Genomic DNA, 22,282 nt, shown 5'->3' with positions numbered 1-22,282 from the left:
TAGGCAGAGGGATGTTCCTGGTAGGGGGTCTTAGGGGTGACTGACTGGCTTCAGAAGCCCCAGGGAGCCCATCACAGTTCATCACAGGGTCTGAAGGCAGCTGAGGGGTGCTGGATAGGGACACCCACTTGTGGGGAGTGGGGGCCTCTGCGTCCCTGTTACTGCTGTATCACTCACTGAGTGTGAGTGGCCTGCTGCCTTGGCCAGACTGGAGCTCAGGTAGGCATGGGGTGGGCATGGCCTGGTACCTGACCCAGTGCTGGGCACACAGTAGGTTCTCAGTGCATGTTTACAGAAGGAAGGGAGGGAGGAGCAATGCCTAAGATTCTGGTCCCATTTCTGCCACAGTGATGAGCAAAGGCCTCAGAGACACACTGGCCCAGGCCCAGCCCCACCACTAGCTCTGAGTCTTGAGAAAGTGTCTCACCCCACTGACCCCTGATGTTCTCATCAGTAAAATGGAGAACGGGTGAGTATGGCTCACATCTGTAATCCCAGCCACTTGGGAGGGGAAGAAATGGGAAAGTTGGAGGCCAGCCCAGGAAAAAGTTAGTGAGACCCCATCTTCATCCAATAAAGCTGAGTGTGATGGCATGTTCCTGTCATCCCAGCTACGAGGGAGGCACAGGTTGGAGGATCTTGGTCCAGAAACCTAACACTATACATAAAAAATAAGTGAAACAAAAGGGCTGGAGGTTTGGCTCCTGTGGTAGGGCATCTGCCTAGCAAGCATGAGGCTCTGCGTTCAAACTCTAGTACTTAAAAAAAAAAAATCACTTTATATTGTCCTGAGAAGTATGAGAAGGGCTGAGCACAGAGGAGGTGCTCAGGAGACAGCAGCCATCAGCATTTGTTATTTTTGTCACTTATTGGCATAGTCTCCTCATATGGCAATGTGCTGGACATCCAAGTTTCCTCTGTGCCAAATCCTCCAGGCTCAGAGGCTCTCACCTGGGTGTTCCTTGGATGCTTCAGAGCTGTGGTGCCGGTCTTTGGTCACCCCGTCCAAGCTGTGGCAGAAGTGGGCTGCTGCTAGCTGCTGGCTGCTCTGATCGCCTAGGTGAGATGAAAGAGAGGGAGAGGAAAGGAAAGAGGCTGAGCACCCTACCCAGGCTGGGTATCTGCCTTAAAGATGTTGTGGTCCCCACCATGCCACAAAAAAGCAGGGGACAGGCTCTTGCCCTCACAAGGCAAAGCAAGAGACTGCAGTCATCCTAGGAGTGGTCAATGGATGCATGGGATGTGAGTCCTGACTGGGCTGTAAGGGCGTGGGTTAGGGATCTGTGAAATGGAAACATAGTAACTGCTTTATCGGACTCTTGGAAAGAATGCATGTGTTAAAGCTCAAAACAGTAGCCACGATGGTCATTCCCCCTGCACAGTCTTGTCCTTTGTGGGTGTTTACAGTCACCCTCTGAATCTAGTGAGGGGCTGTGGTTTGGTTCCATAAATCGGATCATCAGAGTTGGCGCCGCTATGTATAAAGCCAGCCAATCGCTCTCATTAGGAAAAACAAGGGAATAAGAGTGTCATCTCACAGCCCATTGCGGCACACCATCCTGTGGCTTAGCCAACCAGGTTCCGACCTGTGTTTTTTCCCAGCTGGCTCTGATGCTGTGATCTCCTTAGGGAGACTGTGCTTAGCCTTGAATCCCACCTCAGCAGTAGCAGCAAGGCTCAGCTTAACCCTGAGGTCTTTCCTGTCCTCCCTCTCCTTTGCACAAGCCTCTGGTGGCTGATGGAATCTGCTCCTACCCTGAGGTTATTTGGTTTTCATTGCTAATTTCGCAAAGCATACTTTTCAAAAACATGTTTTCTTTTAAGTTTATTTTTCAGGTGTTTTTGCCTTGGACTGAGATCCTCTTACCTTCACCACCTGCATAGCTGGGATCACATGTCCCACCAGGCTTGTTTTTTGAGATACGGTATTGTTAACTTTTTTGCCTGGGCTGGCCTAAAAATGACATCCTTCCATCTCCATTTCCCATGTAAATGGGATTACAAGTGTGAGGCACTAAACCTGGCCAAAACATATTTACTTTTATATCAAATATTGAAGTGATTCATCTACATACTCATTTGTAACTACACTGAAACCTCTACACCTCTCCCACCTTCTCTACCATTGACTCCATTACCTCTACCACCTCTACCATCACCATCTCCTTCATCTCTTTCAAGCCCACCACCTCCCCCATCAAATCTAATCTCCCAGCTCTCCCATCACCATCAGTACGTCTTCCATCTTTGCCATGACTTCTACAACTACCTCCACCACCTCTCCTGTCCCATTACCTTCTCTTACCTATACTAGCTGCACCATGGCCACTACCTCTACCCCCTCCATTTCCACTCTCCATTTCCCTCTTCCACCTCCACCTCCTTCACCTCCAATACCATCTCTCCCACCTTCGACAACACTTCTGCCATCATCACCTCGGCCATCATCACTTCCATCACCAGCTCTGCCATACCCCCATGCATGGTTCCATAAAGTTTACTAAAAGCTTAGATAAGTTACACAAAACGAAGCCAAAGGTTTTCTACTCCAGAATCACAAGTATTTCTCCACAGAAGCCTGGTGCTTAGGACTGTGGTGTGGTGACTCAGAGATGCAGAAGTTACTTGAAAGGATCAGAATTGATTCCCAATTTTGGGGAAACTGAGGTTCACCCTAGGCCAAGCCAAAATCCTCAATGGTCCTCCTCCAATAAAGTCATGCCCGTTCACACCTCTAAGTCTGCCCAAGGGATTCCTTTTACCTGGATGCCTCTCCCTTGGCTGACCACTCTCCACTGGGGTCTCCTGAGGCCACAGGTTTCTCTATGCTCCACCATGGATCTCAGGTAGCAAGACTATCAGGGTCCTGAGAACTGGCCTTTCACACTTCTGTGAGGTTCCAGCACCCTTGGAGAGCCCTGCTATGTCCTGGCTTCTGTCACTCAAGGTGCTTAGCCATTGACATGGTATCTACTGCCTACTTGTCTCGTGTCCCCCACGACCCCCTCCTATCGAAGCCCCATAAGCGCAAAAACTTGGGGCTATCTTGTTCCATGTGCGGCGCAGCGCCTGGTGCGAGACTGCGTGGATGCCCAGAAGTGAAAATAAAGGGACAGAGGGTCCGTTGGGGGAAGGGACCAGAAAGTTCCCAAAAGCCCAACTCGCTGAGTGGTGGTCCCTTAAACCTTGCGGGGCTCCCCAAATACCCACGACCCAGCCCCGCCTGGGGCCTTTAAATGTGCTCAGGGACGCCTGGGCGATCGGCTCCCTCGGTCCCCTGACAGCGCAGAAAAAAGGAAAAAAGAAAAGAGAGAGAGAAAGAAAGAGAGAGAGGAAAAAAAAAAAGCCTTCCTCTCTGCGAGGCGAGGCGAGCAGAGGAAACGTCTAGGAGGGGCGGGGGCGCGGCGGCCGGAGCGCGGGGCCCGCGCGGAGCCCGAGCCGAAGCGGACGCGACGCCGCGCTGCCTGGCCATCGCCCCTCGCACTGTCCCCTTGCGACCCCGAGGATCGCGCCGCGCGGACTCCCGAGTGGACGCCACGCCGCGCCGCGCCGCGCCCGCGCCCCTCCGCCGCGCGCCGGCCCCGCCCCGCCCAGCCCGAGCCTCGCGCCCCGCGCCCCACTTGCCCTGCGCGCCGCGCCGAGTCCTGCGCCCGGGGCGGGGCGGGAAGGGCGCCGGGGGTGCGGGTCCCGCGGGGCCATGGAGTGAGGCGGCTGGCGGCGGACTCGCGCTGGACCGACGGACGCCCCGACGCAGCTAGCGCCCCGCGGCCTCGGGCTCCGCGCGCTGGAAGATGAACAGAGCAGGTAGGAGCCGCGGGGGTCCCGGCCCGGCCTCCAAGTTGGAGCCCGCGGGTCCGGAGCGAGCCGCGCTGCCCGGGCGAGGTATGGGCGGCTCCGAGGCCCCTCGCCCGCAGGCTGAGAATGGGGTCCCCTGTCCAAGGCGCCCCGCCTCAGGGACGCCCTCAGCCTCGGCGGGGCAGCGCCCTGGCCCTGTTCCCCGCACCCCCCAGAGGGAGGGTCCCCTCGGAAACCCAGCAGGACACCCCTTTCGCCACAGCGCCCTGCTCGCGCCCCCAAATCCTCACTTCCTTTTCTTGGGGTCCCCGACAAGTCCTCGCTCGCCTTTCAGTGGCCCCGCCTGGCCACCCGGCCTTCCAGAGCGCTCTCCACAATGTGCCTGGCCGGTCAGTGTCCACCCGGCGCACCCGTCTCTGCTCCAGACCCCAAGGTTGGAGCCCATACTGCGGATGGGATCAAGGAGGCCGAGTGTCCCCCACCCCCCGCGGCGCCCCACTCTCTGCAGCGCTGGCCCGGGGCTCCCCTAGGGCTGACGCCCAGGGGCTGCACCTCACCGGCCATCCGCAGCCGCATCCCGCGTGCCCCGGCTCTGAGAGCCAGTCCAGGGATTCCGGGAAATCAGATTGTGTTGGAAAGGAAAATCTTAGCGACGCTTCCAAAGAGTGCCATTTAACGATCAGAAAGCCAGACCAAAGATGGGCGGCGCCTAGAACCCGTCCTGTCCGGGATTCCCAACTCCATCCACCGGGAAGGCAGAAGTTCTCTTGGAGATGCGTTTGCAGGAGAACCAACTGTCCCAGCTCACTTGGCACTTGGCCCGCCTGCCAACCAGCAATCCCTGTTTCCTTTTTCTCCTAGAATTAAGCAGAAGGTAGCCCACTCCCCGACAATACCCTGTCCAAAGCCATGCTCCCAAACACCATCCCTAAAGAAACAGGAAGCCACCATTTTGGCTGTCTTGGAACCATATCCTGCTGCTCTGTGTGTGTGTGTGTGTGTGTGTGTGTGTGTGTGTGTGTGTGTGTGTGTGTGTGTGTGTTGGGTTTTCTTTTTAAGATTGTGTTAATGAAAAAACAGTCATTGTCTTGGGAGTGAGGTGCGGCAGGAGACTAGGGCTGGACTGATCTGACAAAGGACTGGGGAGAAAGGCAGCCACCTCCCTGTGGCCAGGTCCTGTGGTCTTTGGGTATGTCCACACCCCAGTAATTTGGGAGTGTGGATCACAGAATTGGGGGGCAGGAGCAGGGTCCCAGCACCCAGCTGGCCCCTGCCACCCTGGCACAGCCTACACAGATCTAGGCTAGTGCTTTCCTACCCTCCTCATAAAACCGCTCTGTAACAATGGTGAGAGCCTTTCCATTTTCCCCACGTTTTCCTGCATGAGGCTCAGGCAAGCCCTCCCTTCTCTGAGAATCCAGGGGATGGAGTGAGTCCCAGAGAACTTACGGGCAGGTTTGATCCCAGGAAATCTTGGCAGTTGGCACTCTTGGGTTCTGCTATCCTGTACTTTGTCTCCAGCATAGAGCTGGTTCCCTTTTCAGTGGCAAGGCTGGCCACTTCACACAAGGTTGGTGGACACTGAATTTCCTGATCACACAGCTCCATGGTCCCAGACAGACTCCACAGAACTGAGTCTCAGAGCCACCATGTACTTAGTTACTGAGCAGGTCACCTAGTTTCTCTGTGCCTCAGTTTCTTTATCTAAAAAACGTGGATAAGATCTTTGTCACTAAGTTCTCATTATTAACTAACAACAAGCTTGGAAGGTACAGTTATAAGCAACCAGTAAATGCTAGCTGAAGTTCACCAGGTACTTACTGTGGATCAGCCGCTGCCCTGAGGGTTCTGGTTGTATTCACAGTAACCTGATGAGAAGGGTGCTGTTGTTACCCCGTTTTACAGATGAGGGAACTGAGGTGCAGAGATTTTGTGGCCACTTAATTGAGGGGCTGAGACAGGACTGAAACACAGAGTATCTAGCTTGAGAGCCTAACACATAGTAAATGCTTAGGAAATGGTTGTCAGTTGACTTTGTTGGGCATTTTATTTCTGTTAGTTCCTTTGAACTTCTCAACAGTTCTGTGAAAAATGACATTTTTCCATTTTACTGAGAAAGAAACAGGCTCCCAGAGGCACAGTGATGTGCCCAGGATCTCACAGTCCATGTGTGATGGAACTGGAATCGGAGTCCAGGTCTCTCTGAACCCAGGCACATGCTCTCCCCACCCTGTCTCACACTGTGTTCCCTGGAAGTGCCCTGTCCTGGGTCACTGCACGAGCTTACCACCAGCCTAATTAGAAGTCACTGGGCTTGGCTTGGACATTCCAGCAGGCACCCAGGGATGAAAGTTCAATTAAGATGCAGTTGGAAGGAGAAATTGGAAGGTAATTACTCTTGCAACATATGGTTATGAGGCCCCAGGAGGACTACATCAAACTGCAGCTGAGCAGATGCGGGCACTGAAGTCAGGGTGTCACAGCACATACTAAGAAGAGCCATGAATTTAAAAGGTTGTGGTCAGCTTGAGCAGGTGGACTGTTTGGGTCCAGTCCCTTCCCTCTACAGATGAGGAAATTGAGGCTCAGAGAGGCAAAGGAATTTGCTCAAGGTCACATCTCCTGGTAGTGTCAGAGCCAGGAAAATAACCAGGACTCCTAAGTCCCTGTCTGTGCTCCTCCCAATAGCCCATCTAAGGGGACTTCTGTATAGCTGGTGAGGGAACAGCAAGCTCAATGTGTAAGTGACAGATATTTAATTAAAATGGAGAGGGAAAATACAAACTGGATGATTTCTGTCACCCCCAGAAGCTGTAAAATTTTCTTCCTCTGTCCTTGTGGCTCCCCCAGCTTCTAGTTCACCCTGGGCATATTGGCTGAAAGGGTGTTTATTCTGCTTGAGTAGTGAACTGCCAGGGATTCTGGGTGTTGATAACTCAGGGTGGGGAAAGTGTGCCCTCCAGGCAGAGGGAAGGTTTCAGAGGAGCTCTGCAGCACAGAAGGTCCTGCAGCTACGTCCACATGAGTTCTGCAGTCAGACTGTTAAGCTTAACCCAGAGGAGCAAAGCCCAGGGTTGATTTATCCCAGAAGCCCACTCCTACCCAGGCTGGGTTAGCTGCACTGTGCCCTGTTCCCAAGGACTTTGCACTTACCTGTCACTGGGCTTTCATACTTGTAGTTCCCGCTACCTGGAATGCTGTCTCCAGCCCCTTCCTTCAGTATGGGACCTTGTGCCACCTCTTCCCAGAGTTGTCTTTAGCGTTAAACCCCTCATACCGAGGACAGGGGCTCCATCTCCTTTTGTGAGGGGGACAGTGGGCAGGAGGGAGCAGAGCTGGACACTCACGTACCCTCCTTAGTGTCGTTAGCTGTTTAAGGCCACCAGGGCTCCCTCCTGGGTGCAGCTCTCTTTGTCCACCTTGCTCTCTTGGTGATCTTACCATGCTCATACCTTGCGTTGCAGTAGCCACTTGCAAGCAGACACCTCCACAGGCTGAGCTGCTTGAGGTCTTCACCAAGGTGTGGGATAGGTCACTTATGCAAGCTGAAATTCTGCTTTCCCTCGGGGCCTTGTGCTTGCTAGGCGGGTGTTCTGCCACTTTTGCTTTGGTTATTTTTGAGATCTTTGGTTATTTTTGCGGTCTTGTCCTGGCCAGCCTGGACCACAGTCTTCCTATTTGTGCTTCCCGCATAGCTGGGATTACAGGCATGTACCATCACACTCAGCTTTTCATTGCTTGAGAGGGGACCTCGAGAACTTTTTGCCTGAACTGGTCTCAAACCTCCATCCTCCTGATCTCCATCTCCCTAGCAGCTAGGATTACAGGTGTGAGCCACTGTGCCCAGTGATGATATGTAATTTACTTACCCTTTTCTTTCTTACCTCCCACCAGCTATCCATATAAGATCTCCAAGGGAAATATCTTTATTTCATTTGTTTATGTGTCCACAGACTCCGAATGAGGGCCTGGAATATACAGGTGCTCAGCAAATATTTATTTATTAGAACTAGACTAAAGAATACTGAACGGGAACCATTTAAAGCTAGTTACTCACCTTATGGTCAATACTTCTGAGCTCTGGACCAGCTTTCTATAAATTTCTCACCTAGGTAACTGTCCCTGATTTCTCTGCCTCGGTTTACCTGCCTTTTACCCTTCTCTGCCTCACTAGATGCTGGGCCCCCTGAGTCTCCACCGTAGAGGAAACACAATGGCAAAAAGGTGAACGCAGAGGGTTAGGTGACTGGACCAGGAAGCAGGAAGCCCAGGTTGTTCCCAGGCACTTCTCTGTGCCTCAGTTTCCCTAGCTTTCAGTGTGGGTCTGATGCTGGCCTCCCTTGATGTCAGTGGGGACCCAGGGGAAGCACTGTGGGCTTCAGCGCTGGACACCGAGTACTTGTCATTCCTGGGCCCCTGCGGGAACGGCATTTTCTTGCAGGATCACGCCTCAGACACCCAACATAACCTTTCCTGAGGAGACGGTGCCCACAGATCAATAGCTTGATTGGATGAAGGATGGGGTGGGGGTGGGGGCGATACAGACAGGGTGACGGTCATTTTTCATGGCCTCTCTATCCCTCAGTCACGTCTTCTGGCGCCCGTGTAAAATGCCACCTGTTAAGGATGAGAAATGAGAGTCCCCCCCCCGAAGAATAGTTTTGTGCCAACACCTGACACCTGAGACACTTCAGGTTGAGAACCTGAAGCTAGCATTGTGCAGTACATCAGTGCACAGCAGGACTTACACTCGGGAGCTGTGAGGCATGCAAAGATGGACTTTATCTGAACAGTTGTAGCTGCTGAACATTGAGCAGCTATTCCTGTGTGAAGTCCCACTACAGGGCACTTTTAATGCATGTCCTTTATTGGTCACAACAGCCCTCTAAGGGTAGTAGCTGAATCCACTTTACAGATGAGGAAAATCAAGCTCAGCTCCATAGCTTATAATGGCAAAGACAGAATTTGAACCCAGATCGGCCAGGCTCCAAAGGCTTGCTGTGTTACCCCACACTGACTGGTAGCTGAAGCTTTCCTTTTAAACTCCAAATTTGTGCTCTTTCACTAGTAGGGAGAGATTTTTCTAAACTCGGACATGCTGGATTGCTTACGGAAACAGCTGGAAATCCACTTATCTCTTGAAGAGTGGATTCTTATCAGCATCTGGCCTGGTGTTCACCATAGGGATAGGTTAGGGGACCTTGAAAGGCTTTGAAGTTGTGGCTCTTTACTCTCTTGCATCTTACAACTCGCAGGGTTTCTGCTCTAACCGCCTCCCTGCGCTGTGTGCAGTTAGCACATTCGGTGGCCGCAGACATCTGTGTCCGCTGGACATGTGTGCACAGTGCAAGTGCAAGTGCAGACGCCCCGCACAGGGTAGGCCCCTGTTGGGGCCAGGTGCCCGGCCTGTGCTGTCCTGTGTTATTGCTGTTCTGCCCTCTTTTATTTCCTCTGGGGCCTCAGCCAGTTTGGGAGAGATGATCTTGACTTTGGCTTCAGACACTGCCATTGGGTGCCATTGGGACGGTTCCCTAGAGACATCAAAAGGCAGAGCTGGGCCTGCCAGTCCTACACGCATTGGGTTTCGAGGACTTAGCGTGGAAGGACACCAGCTATTCCTCATTAGTAAGCTCTGAATATCCGTTGTTGCTGCGTAAACTCATGGTATGTGGGAAATACTGCAAGTCTGGACTGCATCTGGAAGAAAGCTCTGTTTGCTTTGTTTCTGGTGACTGATTTGTGGGAGGCTGAGTGAGTTCCTGGGGTTCACGTGGTTTGGGGTCTCTCCTTGAAAATGATCTGGAGGACATTGTGGACGTAAACGAAGTTAACTGTGTGTTTCTCTTCTTTTCCTCTTTCATCCTTTAGACTCACCTAAACCACCAGTTGCTCCCAAGCCAAAGACTGCCGGTCCACTCACGCCAGTGACCATACCTAAGTTCCCTACCTCACCCAGGCTGGAGAGTCTACCCAGTCCCAACTCCATGTCCAGGGGGCCAAAGCCCCCCATCGCCCCCAAGCCCAAGCTGGCCACCCCCAGCGAGTGCAGAGCCAGCATCTATGTAAACAACAGCCTCCATAAGTGTGGCAACGGGAGGCTGCTGTGTGTGGACAGGGAGCTGCACGGAGGGCAGCGGTCTGCCCTGGAGTACTCCGAGTCGGAGACAGATGAGGAGTACATCGTGGTCCCCAGGGAGCCGCCCAGAGAAGATGCACCCACAGATGGGGACGGTGCAGAGAACGTGGCTTTGGTGCTCCAGGATACCACTGAGGAGGAGCAGCGTGAGGAGGGAGGCCAAGAGAGTGGTGCAGAGGAGATGGGAGCTGATGGTGACCCAAGATCCCCAGCTGCCTCAGCTGGAGAGGCAGTGGGCACAGAGGAGGAGGATGGCACCAGTCACACTCCTGAACTCGAGGAAGACTGCATTAACCATGCCGGAACAGAGGAGCGGGTGTCTACAAGTGAGGAAGAGGAGGAGCTGGTGAAAGAACACAACGTGTACAACTTGGAGGACAGAGAGGAGGCCTTTCAGAGTGATGTCATCCTAACTCACATCGACTCAGAGGCTCCCGAAGCCCCCTGTCAGGAGCCAGCGTCCCCTGAGAATCCCAGAGAGGAAGAGGAGGAGGAGAAGGACGGTGAGGAAGGCTGTATGGACACAGAGCCTGGGGAACCTGACGGGCCCACCCAGGACATGGAACATGATGTGGAAGAGGCCAGCAAGGAACCCACTGATAATGAGGAGCTGCTCACTGGTGCCCAGGAACCAGAAACAGCCACAGCTAACCTTGAAATCTCCAAGGAGGACCGTGAGGATGCTACAGACAGTGGGGACCAGGTTGACCAGGAGGAACCAGCTGACCACAGTGAGGATACAGACCAAGGAAATGTGGCAGCAGCCACTCAGGAGATGAGAGACCCTCGAGGAGGTGAAGGCCCCATGCAGGATGACTCCACTGAGGAGGGCTTCCAAATCATCCCCTTTGAGAGTGACAGTATGGAGGACTTTGTGACTTCGTTCACGGGAAGTCCCTACGAGTTCTTCCCCACTGAGAGCACCTCTTTTTGTAGTGAGAGCTATTCTCTTTCTGAGTTGGCAAAAGGCTTAGACTCAGAGCAGTTGTCCACCCCTGGGGTCTGTACGGAGGAGATCCCAGACACTGGACCTTCACGTGGCCAGCACGATGCTCTGCAGGGTGGAGCTGGGGAGGAATCCTCTGTGGTCATGCTGGAGGACACTGCAGATGACTCGCTGAGCAACCCCTACGTGATAGGGGTTGACCTTATGTGCCAGGCTGCCCCTGGAGAGGGAGGGGTGAGTGAGCCCCAGGCTGCATCTGACGCCATGAGCGTGTACGATGTGAAAGGAGAAGAGGGTTCCGATGCTGAGTGTGGCCTGCTCTCCGTGGACCGGAAGAACATCGTCACAAGGACCCGGCCACACTCTGGGAAGGTGGCTGGCTACGTCCCAGAAACTGTCCCAGAAGAAACTGGACCAGAAGGTGGTTCGTCAGCTGTGGGCATCGGAGCTGCCACCGAGGAGGTAAGAAAGACGGCATCATTAGAGGCAAAACCCCTAGAAGTCAGCCGGGCCCTGTCGGCAAAGCCCAGAGCCTTTTCTTTGTACCCTCGGTCATTCTCTGTGGAAGGCCGAGAGATCCCAGTGTCCGTGTACCGGGAGCCGGAGGGAGCTGGGGCGGAGGACCAGAGGATCAAGAGGAAGGAGGACAACCTTTCTCTGCCCTGTGTGATCGGCTCCTCTGGGAGCTTCTCCCAGAGGAACCACCTTCCGTCCAGCGGCACCTCGACCCCGTCCTCCATGGTGGACATCCCACCTCCTTTTGACCTGGCCTGCATCACCAAAAAGCCCATCACCAAGAGCAGCCCCTCACTCCTCATCGAGAGCGACTCCCCAGACAAGGGCACCAAGAAGAAGAAGTCTTCCTTCAAGCGGTTCCTGGCACTGACATTTAAAAAGAAGACAGAGAACAAGGTGCACGTGGACGTTAACATGTCTTCCTCCAGGTCCTCGTCCGAGTCCAGCTACCACGGGCCGGCCAGGATCTTGGAACTCGACCGGAGGAGCCTCAGTAACTCTCCCCAGCTCAAGACTCGGGCTGGGAAGCTCCGGGCCTGTGAATCCCCATCGTCCCTCATCTTCTACAGAGATGGCAAGAGGAAAGGTGTCCCCTTCAGCAGGACGGTGTCCAGGGTGGAGTCGTTCGAGGACCGCTCCAGGCCACCGTTCCTGCCCTTGCCGCTCACCAAGCCGCGGTCCATTTCATTCCCCAATGCGGACACCTCAGACTATGAGAACATTCCGGCCATGAGCTCGGACTATGAAAACATCCAGATCCCACCGCGGAGGCCTGCGAGGGCCGGCACGTTCACCAAGCTGTTTGAAGAGCAGAGCAGAGCCCTGTCCACCGCCAACGAGAACGACGGCTATGTGGACATGAGCAGCTTCAGTGCCTTTGAGAGCAAGCAGCAGAGCGCAGACCAGGAAGCAGAGAGGTACCGTGAAACCATACTTCCTTGCGTGGCGGATGTCACTGTCTCGCAGCAGCTTAGGCAGAGGGGAGGGGACAGAATGGGCTTGCCTTTTAGCCTCAGGCTCTGTTTCTTTCTAGCTGTGTGACTTGGGGTAAGTGGCTTTGCCCCTCTGAGCCTCAGTTACTTCCATGAAATGGGTCCCATGCTACCTCACAGCTGGGTTTGGGAAGACCAGAGTAGATTTTCTACATGAAAGCAGTATTAAAAATGCCAAATTTGGCACAATCGTGATTATGTGGAAGGCATCTCTCATGTCCTAGGTAGATAGATGGCTTTGCTTCTCCCCTGTGGGGAAGTGAGTAAGAGAAGGTTATGGAATCTTGCCAAACTAAATATCTTTCACCATCAGGAAAATACCCTAAACTGAGATTGATACCTTTTTATTGTGTAAATATAAATGGCATTCAACAGGGGACAAAAAAAGGCAATTTATTTAAATTGTTTAAAGAGCTAGCAGTGCCCTGAGCTAAATCTGAATGAAAGTCTTTAAGAAATACATCTGAGCTGATTTTTTTTTTTTTGTTGGACTGAGTTACTTTGGAAGTAAGAGTGAAACTGACGTTATTGCACAAGAGGGGCTTTTCTGACCTCCCCCTTCCCAGACGCTGGGGATGGGTTTTATCCACCTTCCCAGGTGCAGTCACCAGGTTTTCCTGTCCCTGTGCCTGGATGTAGCCGTGAGGCCAAGTAACCCACCCCCAGCCAGTCACACTCTGGGCACCTGATAAAAACTCACCATGGGCAGCATGGCTGTGACTTGAAAGGGAGCCCTCAGATTCCTGCCCTGTGTGTGGGATGTAAACTGACCCTTCCCGCACAGCTGTGGCAGCTAGGAGCCCCCAGGAGCCACAGGAAAGAAGAGACAGGGAGCACTGCAGTTAGCCAGGAACAGAAGTGGGATGCTCAGAACATTGGCTGGCTTCTGGAGTACTTTCTGTGGTTCCCTACCCTAGTTCCCTCTTCTTCTTACCCCAAGTCGAACTAAGGCGATTCATGGGTTCCCCCAAGCCGAACTAAGGCGATTCATGGGTTCCCCCAAGCCGAACTAAGGCGATTCATGGGTTCTTTCTAGGATGGAAAGATTTGTTTGCTAGAGTAAAGGTCAACACCAACCCTGCACGAGGGACCCTGTTTTTGTTTCTTTGTTTTCTTGAAGTCCTGGGGCAGATGCTCTACCACTTGAGCCACACCCCCAGTCCTTTTCAGATATCTTTTCAGATAGGTTCTTGTGTTTGCCCAGGGCTGGCCTCAGACACATCCTCTTATCTAGCCTCCCAGTAGCTGGGACCACAGCCACTCCACCATACCTGGCTTGTTGGTTGAGATGAGCTCTCGATGACTTTTTTGCTGGGGCTGGCCTTGGACCCTCCACCTATGATCCTCCTAAGTAGCTGGGATTACAGATCTGAGTTGCCACGCCTGGCCCTTTTGGGACTAGGTTTAATTTAGAGAATGTGGGCTTGTGCATGTACCATAAGAGGTAGAGAGGCAGAGCTGGTGGTTCACTGCATTAATCACTGTCTGAGGGTTTGGTATGGCTCAGCCTAGCAGCGTGTCTTCTGGCGCTAATGAAAATAGGACCAAGCTTTGAAACAACAGACTCTCCACACTGGGCAGGACCTCAGAGGATTTGGTCCAAACCCTCACCTCTTATGGGATATCTGCTTCTGTGACATCACACAATTTTTTTGCTGAGGGGAACTTCAGACGCCATTCCGTACAGTTACAGAGGAGGAACAGAGGGCCAGGGAGGGAAAGAGACTCACCTAATGTCTCACAGCAGGTTCGTGGGGACTCTAAGTTAGGACTCACACTTCTTGACTCCTGGTCTGGGAATTTGCAGGGAATTATGGTAAGGGATGCCAGGTCTGGTTGTGCCCCTTGGGGTTGCAGTGCTCAGGCTACTTGGCCACATGCAAAGGTCCTGTTGCCTTGTTGTATACTTTGTCCCCAATATTTTTTTTCAAAGAAAAGGCCTCATCATCCAGAGGAACACTGCAGTAAGGGAATAAAATATCCAAGAAGGTGTAACATCTACTGCACCTGGACCTTTTCCTTTCCTGCACCTTTCCCCTCCTTAGCCCACCTTCAGAGCTGTGGGCTGGGACCCTGGCGTAGTGTCCTGAACCATCAGGCTCTGAACCTCAGAAGTGGGCCACTCTGACACTCTTTCGCCGAGGGCCGCACTAACTGGGCTGAATGTCCCTGTCCAGTGTGAGAACGTATCCTCTTTGGTACCAGTCGGGAAGGAAAGCTTTCTTCCACTTACCTGTGTGAGACTGGGGGAGCACAGGGGGAGAAAAATCCCAGCCCCAGGCTGAGCAGGTCTGGGCACAGGCAGCTGGAGACACAGCCAGCTGAGAGGCACAAGTGACCGCAGGGCCCTGAATGGATGTTTTGAGTGTGGTGAGGGGGCAGAGGTGCCGCCACCGGAGATGTGCACAGGGTGCGAGGCATAGGACAGGGGGACGGGCAGGAGGCACATCCTTCCTCCTGCCGCCCCATCACTCATCCTGCGCCACGCCTCACTTCAGCGTGAGGGTGGAGGCAGAAGCCAAGTGAGTGTCAACAGCCCTGGGTAAGCTGGGACAGAGCATCTGCAGCGGTGCCCTACTCAAGGCCCCAGAATGAACTGTGGGAACTCAGAAGACGCTGGGCCCAGTCCTGTCCTCTGTGCAGCAGTGACTTTGGAGCAGTTTCATTGTTTCTCGGTCATTTGCCATTCGCTCCGCATTACCTTTTCCGTTATACTGCCTGTATGCTGTTGACCTGTCATTCTTTGAACAGTCCATCTTTTTTACCTAAAAGCGTAATGACTTTATGTCACTATGGGAACAACAGTATCAGTTATCATAAATAGCAGGCACTTGTAAAAATAAGATAGAAAGAAAAATAAAATAACCTGGGTACAGTCCCAGCGTCAGTAAGCTGGTCAAGACTCTGAGCTGGAGGCCTGGTCTCTGTTAACAGGAAAAAGCTTTACGATGGCTGGCACCACCCAGAGAAAGAGAGAGAGGGAGGAAGGGGGCGGGGAGAGAAAAGGAGAAGGAGAGGGGGAGGGGGAGGGGAGGGGGAGGGGAGGGGGAGGAGATGGTGGGAGGGGAGAGGAGAGAGAAGTAGTTTGTCATAGAATTCATGAACTCCTGAGAGAGCCCTAAACTGGGTGAGCACAGCCCAGGGCTAAAGGACGATTATTACTAAGATTATTACTAGGTTTCTTCTCTGCAGTTAGTTCCCTTTAGGTTTGTTTTCACAGAGAGGAGCGTTTAAGTAGCTACAACAATATTGACGGCCTTTTATTTTGTAAAATACAAGCTTATAAATTGTTACCTCTGTGCACTTTTTCCATAGTATGATAAAAGGTTTTGTCAGCCTTTAGTTTAAAATGTATGCCTGAAACACTTTTCATTCTGAATTGACCCCAACACTCTTACTTTCCAAATAGGATGTTGTGTGTCCCACACCAGCCAGTGTCCCAAATGGGGGCTCAGTCTTTTTTCTGAAGACCCCAAAAGACCCCAATATGTTGGTTGTACACTGGAAGCTTAGTAGAGTGATGCTGATGAATAATTGGTGATTTTGAGCCTCAGTGGTACAAAGAGCTATCATTCATTATATTATCTTTATCTTGAACTTGGAGTCTTGTACACTTGCCAGTACCACTTGAACCAGCACCCCCAGCCCTTTTTGCTTTAGTTATTTTTCAGGAAGGTTCTCAACATTTATGCTCAAGCTGGGCTGGACTGTGATCTTCTTATTTTTTGCTTCTTATATAGCTGGGATGACAGGTGTACACAACCACACCCAGGTTTTATGAGTTGAGATGGGGTGTTGCTAACTTTTTGTCCAACTGGCCTCAAACTGCCATTTCCTGATCTCCACCACCTGAATAACTAGGATTATAGGTGTGAGCCACCACAACTGACTAAGAGCTGTCATTTATTAAATATCAAGTTTCAACAACACAATACTGAGTGCTTTGTACAGTGACAAAATACCTATTTTATGCAAAATGGTATACAAACCTGCCGGTCCTAAATGCCTCATTTAAATCTCCAGCATTATCTGCTTACTGCATGACAGTAAGCTTGGTCAGCACATACATCGGTGCAGATCCCCAAGGCCATTCTTCCCCAATGTTTCATTATGAAAGTATTCAAGCATACTGAACAGTTACAGGTTTCACAGTGAACATCCATGTGCCCACTCCCTGGATTCTGGTCTTCACACACTGCAGGGTTGAATTTTCTCAATTCCCCCTCTCCATCCTTTGGTGCAGATTGTTCTTGACGTACTGTTGCCAGCCATACCTGGGACCGAGGAGGCTCAGCACATAGGCTTTTGGGTCAAGCTGCCTGGATTTCAGTATGTACTCTGCTGTTTTTGTCTGTGTGACCTAGGAGAAATTACTGGCCTCTGTGTCTGTGTGCCTCAGTGTGATTATCTGAAGGGGGTAAGAATTGTACCTGCCTTACAACATTGAGACTAAATGAGTCAACACAACACACAGTGACATGACAGCAGGCGTTAACTGTTACTAAGCATCATGGTCGAGGTCTTAAAGAATGGTGGATGTAGAATCTGAATGTGAGTCCAAGGGAATTTGAGTCAGATCTCTTTCACTATGGGCGTGTGAGGTCTCAGCCTCTCTCTCTCTCTGACACACACGTACTCCCCCCAGACACATGACTCTTCTGTTCTGACTCCGTGTTCACAGCATCGTGTTGGTAAAACCAGGGTCATGAGTGTGACACGTGGGGCACAGCATCAGCCTTCACACCGACAGCCCTGAGGTGGACTCCGCTGTAGACAGCACCTTGAATAGTACTGGCTTGGATTCTGTGCTGCCTCTCACACCAGGCCTCGTGATTCCAGTCACAGTGGTGCTGATGTCCGGCCCTGTGACTGTGACCATAGCTGTTATTTCTCTTGTAGCTATGATTAGTTGGGCAGGAATTTCCAGTCCCCAAGGCCTGCAGGACTGATAGGAACTGTCACACTTCAGTCCAGGATTGGAACCCAAGACTTTCTGACTCACAGTCTGGTGCCACTTCCATTGCTACCTGTTTCCATGGTGAAAATATTGTTGATCTGACAACTGCTAAGGGTCCCCTCGCAGGAGACAGGGTAGAACAGGCACACGCATCCCCAGTGTTGGTCTTGCTCCAAGTGGAAGGACAGCTTGCTTTCTCTTCTGATGGCCCATGGGTGTGTAGCTCATCCATATGATACCTTGGTACCTGCTAATGAGGTGCTGGTGCCACAGTAGGGGAGGCCTTTACCCTCACAGAGGTCTCTGTTTAAAGCTGCCGTCTGTTGGGGACCATGCTGCTCGTTGCAGGGAGTAGACAGGAGTGCCTGTGCCCTGTGGTAAGAGCTGTTGGTGGAAGGTGAGGGGACGCATGCCAGGACGCACCCCAGACACTGCTGGTCTGAGGGTGGCGGGAACCATCTACTGCTGTAGCACAGCCCCCTTCATGTGCCTGAGTGTGAGGAGGAGTGGGAGACCAGGACAGGGAATGCTTTGGCTAACTGATGGTGACCATTTGAGAAACGATGCCCTTACTAAGGGATGTGTGGCAGGGGAGAGACATGTCAGGGACCACCGCTGACCTCCATGGATGCAGAGGCAGGAGTAGGAAGAGGACTTAGGCCCAAGTCACTGCAGCATGAGACAGAACACGCTCAGGACCCAAGGGGTGGGGGTCCAGGGGAGAGTGAGACAGTCCCCTGACAGGGAGGCCCTGACTCAGATGCTGCAGGAAAAGTGGGATTTGCACACGTGGAAGCAGGGGGAAGAGTCAGCTGGAAACATGGGTGGACTCTGATGACAGTGACCGTATCTTCATTCAGAAGGTCCTTCCATGCCTCTGTTGTGGGAAGCATTCATCCCATCTTCAGTGTGGAGACTGTGTAGAGGAGATGGGGTTGAAGGCTTAAGGACCAGATCAGAGCCAGTCTTTTTCTCATTTCCAGTTCTTAGAGCAGGACATCTCTACAGGATGGGTCCAGCTGGCTCTCCTGCTGCTGGCATGGTGAGGGCTGTGCCTCCTGTTGGCTCTATACCGGGCACCTGGCCTGGTTGTCTGCATTGCAGTGCTGTCAGTGTGGCTGACAGGTGTCAGAGCCTGGTGGGACCAGGGATGGAGCTTGGTCAGTGGTGGATCTAATGGGCTATGGAGGACCACCTACCCGTGACTCCTGAGCCATGATGGAGACAGGTGTAGGATGATACAAGCATGGGCAGGAGTCCAGAAGTGAGAAGGGCCCTGTATGTGTGCAGATGGACTGGAGTGAGGCTGTGAGGTGGAGTTGGGTCCTGCTGAGGGCTCAGTGACCACAGCCATCACTGGGCAGTGGGGAGTGCCGTGACGGGGGCAGGCATTCCAGTGACTGCTGTGTTGGCAGGTGGAGCCTGGAGGGCACCAAGAGACAGGAAGCAGGAGGATCGAGTTCAGGGTTGTGGTCCCCCCATAAGATGACAAAGACCAAGCTGGAGCTGTGGTGGCAGGAGGGAGTGGAGTTCTGTCTCCAGGATGCATATGGCAGCCCTGGTTCTCTGATGTCCATCAGATTGAGGGCTCTGTCGGTTGTGTCTGCCTTCACACTTCTCGTCCCGATTCCGTTACTCATCCTTTATAGTCTGGTCCCAAATACATAAGGCTTCGGTTGGCGTTTGATAAAAGGCATAGCAAGAAATCAGAAGAACTCAGTCTTAAATAAAAGTTAAAATGAGAGAACACCTGATGAACCTTGGGGGCAGGTCATTGTATGTGCAGTCCAGACCAAGGACAGCACGTGCAGTAAAAATTCTGAAATTCAACACAGGGGCCAGTGTCAGTGTTCCTGTCCCCCTAGACATCTGCATAGCCGCAGCCTCCACAAAGTGCAGTAAATAAAGTATTTTGCCGAAGTGATTGCCTAAGAGCAAAAGCTGACTTTTATTTTTTACAACGATAGACAGTACCACGGCAACAGATGCACACATCGTTGTGTAGCAGAAGTGGCTCACAGCCCGCGTGTCGGTCCGGGTGGGTGTGAGGCAGGCGGGGCTGCGGCTGAGCGTCTGCCACCTGAGCTCGTGGATGCTGAGAGCCGTGCGGCTGGGTTTCTGGCATCTCCCAGCCGTGGCCTGCAGTGGTATCGTTGGATCGGCCCGTAAGCCGGGAGTCTTCCTGTTATTATTCTGTTTTTGACAGATGAACTCACGCAGGGCTTTCATTAGGCTCCACTGAAAAGACCTGAAACTGCCATAAAAATTATTATAACCTCCGAGCCGTCACATCCAGACGCGTGTAGCTATGCTTCTCCTTGAAATTGACTGATGAGGATATTCGGTTTTTAATTTTCTGACTTAAAATAAGACCATCTGCAGCTGTTTCTTTTAGCAATAATTTTTAATTAAATGCAATAAAATTTACAGGGAAAGACCCTAATAAGAAAATCATGTCAGGAACACACTCATTGTACCATTACTAGCATGATATTAAGACCCCCCTCCCCAACTATTTTTTTTACTTGCCGAGCTATAACGTAGATGAAATCCTGATTAAGTGTTAATCACAGCGTGGTTTTATCTTCATAAAATCAGGGTTTCCCCTGTGGGAAGTGTAAGAATAATTCTTGCTAATAGGAGACAGTCTCGTGGAAGAGTTCTTTGATAAAATGTCAGCAGCAGGTCTCTGTGAGCAGCTGAGCCCCAGAGAAGGAGCAAGGCCTTTGTCCCAGCTAGTGGCTGGGTGGCCCTCACTTTTCTCTACCTGTGGAACCACAGAGAGAAGCTGTCTGTAGTTCGAGAGCCCGCGAGGTGTGGCTACTGCTCTCCGAGCTGCGCACCTTGTGATGAGCGGGTATGGGGTCCTCATCCTGCAGAGCTGTGGGTAGACCATCAACAAACACACCCAAGTCGGAGGGATCACTGCGGTTTGTCAGGACGAGGGAAAGGAGTGTGTGTTAGGAAGGGACTGCTGGAGGGGACGTGTAAGACAAGGCAGGAAAGGCCTCTCTGAGGAGGTGACACTTAGAGAAAGCTGAACCATGACTAGGTATCCTCAGAGGAAGGGCATTCCAGGCAGAGGGAACAGCAGGCCTGAGGCCTTTACAGGGTTCATGCAGGGGCCAGGAGGCCGGTATGACTGGAGTGCAGGAAGCTACAGAGAGAATGAGGGGAGATGGGGGCAGGCAGGGGCCTTGGGTTTCACCTGAGCAAGACGCCATTGGAGGGAAGTGTTAGGGTTTCAGGAGTTTGGATCTCGAGTGTCCCCTGAGAGCTTGGTCCCCAGCTTGATGCTATTGGGAGATGGAGGAACCTTTAGGAGGTGGGGCCTATTGGGACATCTTCTGGTCATTGTGGTTGTGTCCCTTGAATGGGACAGTGGGACATAAGCCTTTCTTTTCCTCTCCTCTTTGCTCCCTGGGCATGAGGTGGGCACCTTTGTTCTCACACACATGCAGTTGTGACACACTGCCTTGCCACAGCGCCCAAATCAAAGGGGCCAACTGACCATGGACTGCAACCTCCATAACTGGGAGTCAAACAACCCTTTCTCTTTATAAGCTGATGATGTCAGGTATTCGTTATAATAACAGAGCGCAGACTGACACGGGATCTAAAAATATGTCAGTTTTGCGGACCCTTAGGACCATTTTGCTGGACTGGTAGGTTTAGGATCAGATCGGCAAATAATCCCAAAGTTCAGCACAGTCTTTGCTATTCAGAATGGTTCTCTGGTATTAAGAGATTTGGGGTTAGGCTTCAGGTTTGCCTCTGGCTGTGGTGTGGGGTGTGTTTGTCTCTGGTCTCTCCCACCTGTGCCTGCTCTAAAACATTTGGAACTAGTAGTTCCAAGTTGCCCTGTCTAAGTGCTCCTTACAGAAGATAGTAACAGTCAGTCAGTGAGAGGAGACTAGCCTCTACAGGAGGTAGAGTCATCTGGGAAGACTCTTAAAAAGGGATGTGCAGAATTTGGACTTCTACTTCCTATATGAATTGATTTGCTCTGTGAGCAGTAGGGAGCTATCGATCATTTTAGAGCAAGGAAGTGCCAGCGTTGGCTAGTACTCTAGCCTAGTCTCTGTCAGCTAGTTGGGATGGAACAGAGGAAAAGAAGCCACCACAGATAATGTGTCTGAATGACAAGGGATCGAGGCACAGCACCAGGACTCAGGTTGGATGGTGTCCAGCCACAGCTCTAGCACTGTGGTTCATGGCAGAGTAAACCAGAGCTGGATCTTCCCAGCTCAGGGGTCCTCAGAGTGGCCAATGGCATTTGGTTGGCACAGATGACAAGCTGAGGGGCAGTATGGCGCAGCACGAAGACAGACGAGCTCAAATTGGCTCTGAGCCTTGGTTTCCTCACCTGTGCAAGGTGTACATAGGTCCTTTAGTCTTTGAGTTACTGTGAGCGGTCAGATGGTGCCTGTCAGGAGCTTTGCCAGGCCTCCAGCAACACCACCTTGGGCTGCCTGCTGTGCTGCTGTGCACATGGCTTCCCGGTGCGCCACCAGGTGCTGGCAAATCGAAAAAACCATCCTAAGACATAGACACTGTTTATAATCTATATCAACAGATAAGAAACTAAGGCACAAGAGGTTAAATGAGGGACCCGAGGCCACACAGCTGCTCAGCAGTGAGCCAGACTTCCTCGAACTCTCATTTGTGCTGTGAGGCTCTTTCACGCTTTATAGACGTCATTTCACTTAATCTGCTGGGTGTCCCTTTGTGGGTAGTTACCCAGCTTTATTTTCTTAGTAGAAGAGGAAATTGAAGAGGTTCCGAGTGGAGATAGGATTTGTAAGCCAGTAAGTGGGGGAACTGGGACCAGAAGGGCGATAGCTCGTCCCTCTTTCTGGTTCACCCCCTTTGAAAGCTTGCCCTCTGCCAGGCGTGCATGGGAGGGGTATAATTCCTCAGAGAGGAAATGTCCTTGTCGT

General features: G+C 52.1%; 1 protein-coding gene across 2 annotated transcripts in view; it reads left to right on the top strand.

Moving 5' to 3' along the window:
• Nucleotides 1-3,650: 3,650 nt before the first annotated feature.
• Nucleotides 3,651-22,282, top strand: part of Fgd5 (FYVE, RhoGEF and PH domain containing 5) — a 101,516-nt gene continuing 82,884 nt past the window's right edge. For both annotated transcript variants that reach the window (XM_074044482.1, XM_020175595.2), the window contains exons 1-2: nucleotides 3,651-3,804; nucleotides 9,664-12,310. In XM_074044482.1, coding sequence (XP_073900583.1) covers nucleotides 3,792-3,804; nucleotides 9,664-12,310 — 2,660 coding nt within the window. In that variant the 5' untranslated portion in view covers nucleotides 3,651-3,791. The remainder of the gene's footprint in view (nucleotides 3,805-9,663; nucleotides 12,311-22,282) is intronic.

The sequence above is a fragment of the Castor canadensis genome, chromosome 10, assembly GCF_047511655.1.
Source record: "Castor canadensis chromosome 10, mCasCan1.hap1v2, whole genome shotgun sequence".
NCBI classification, from domain to species: domain Eukaryota; kingdom Metazoa; phylum Chordata; class Mammalia; order Rodentia; family Castoridae; genus Castor; species Castor canadensis.
Note: the sequence above shows the minus strand (reverse complement) of the source record. Positions and strands in the feature narration are given on the sequence as shown.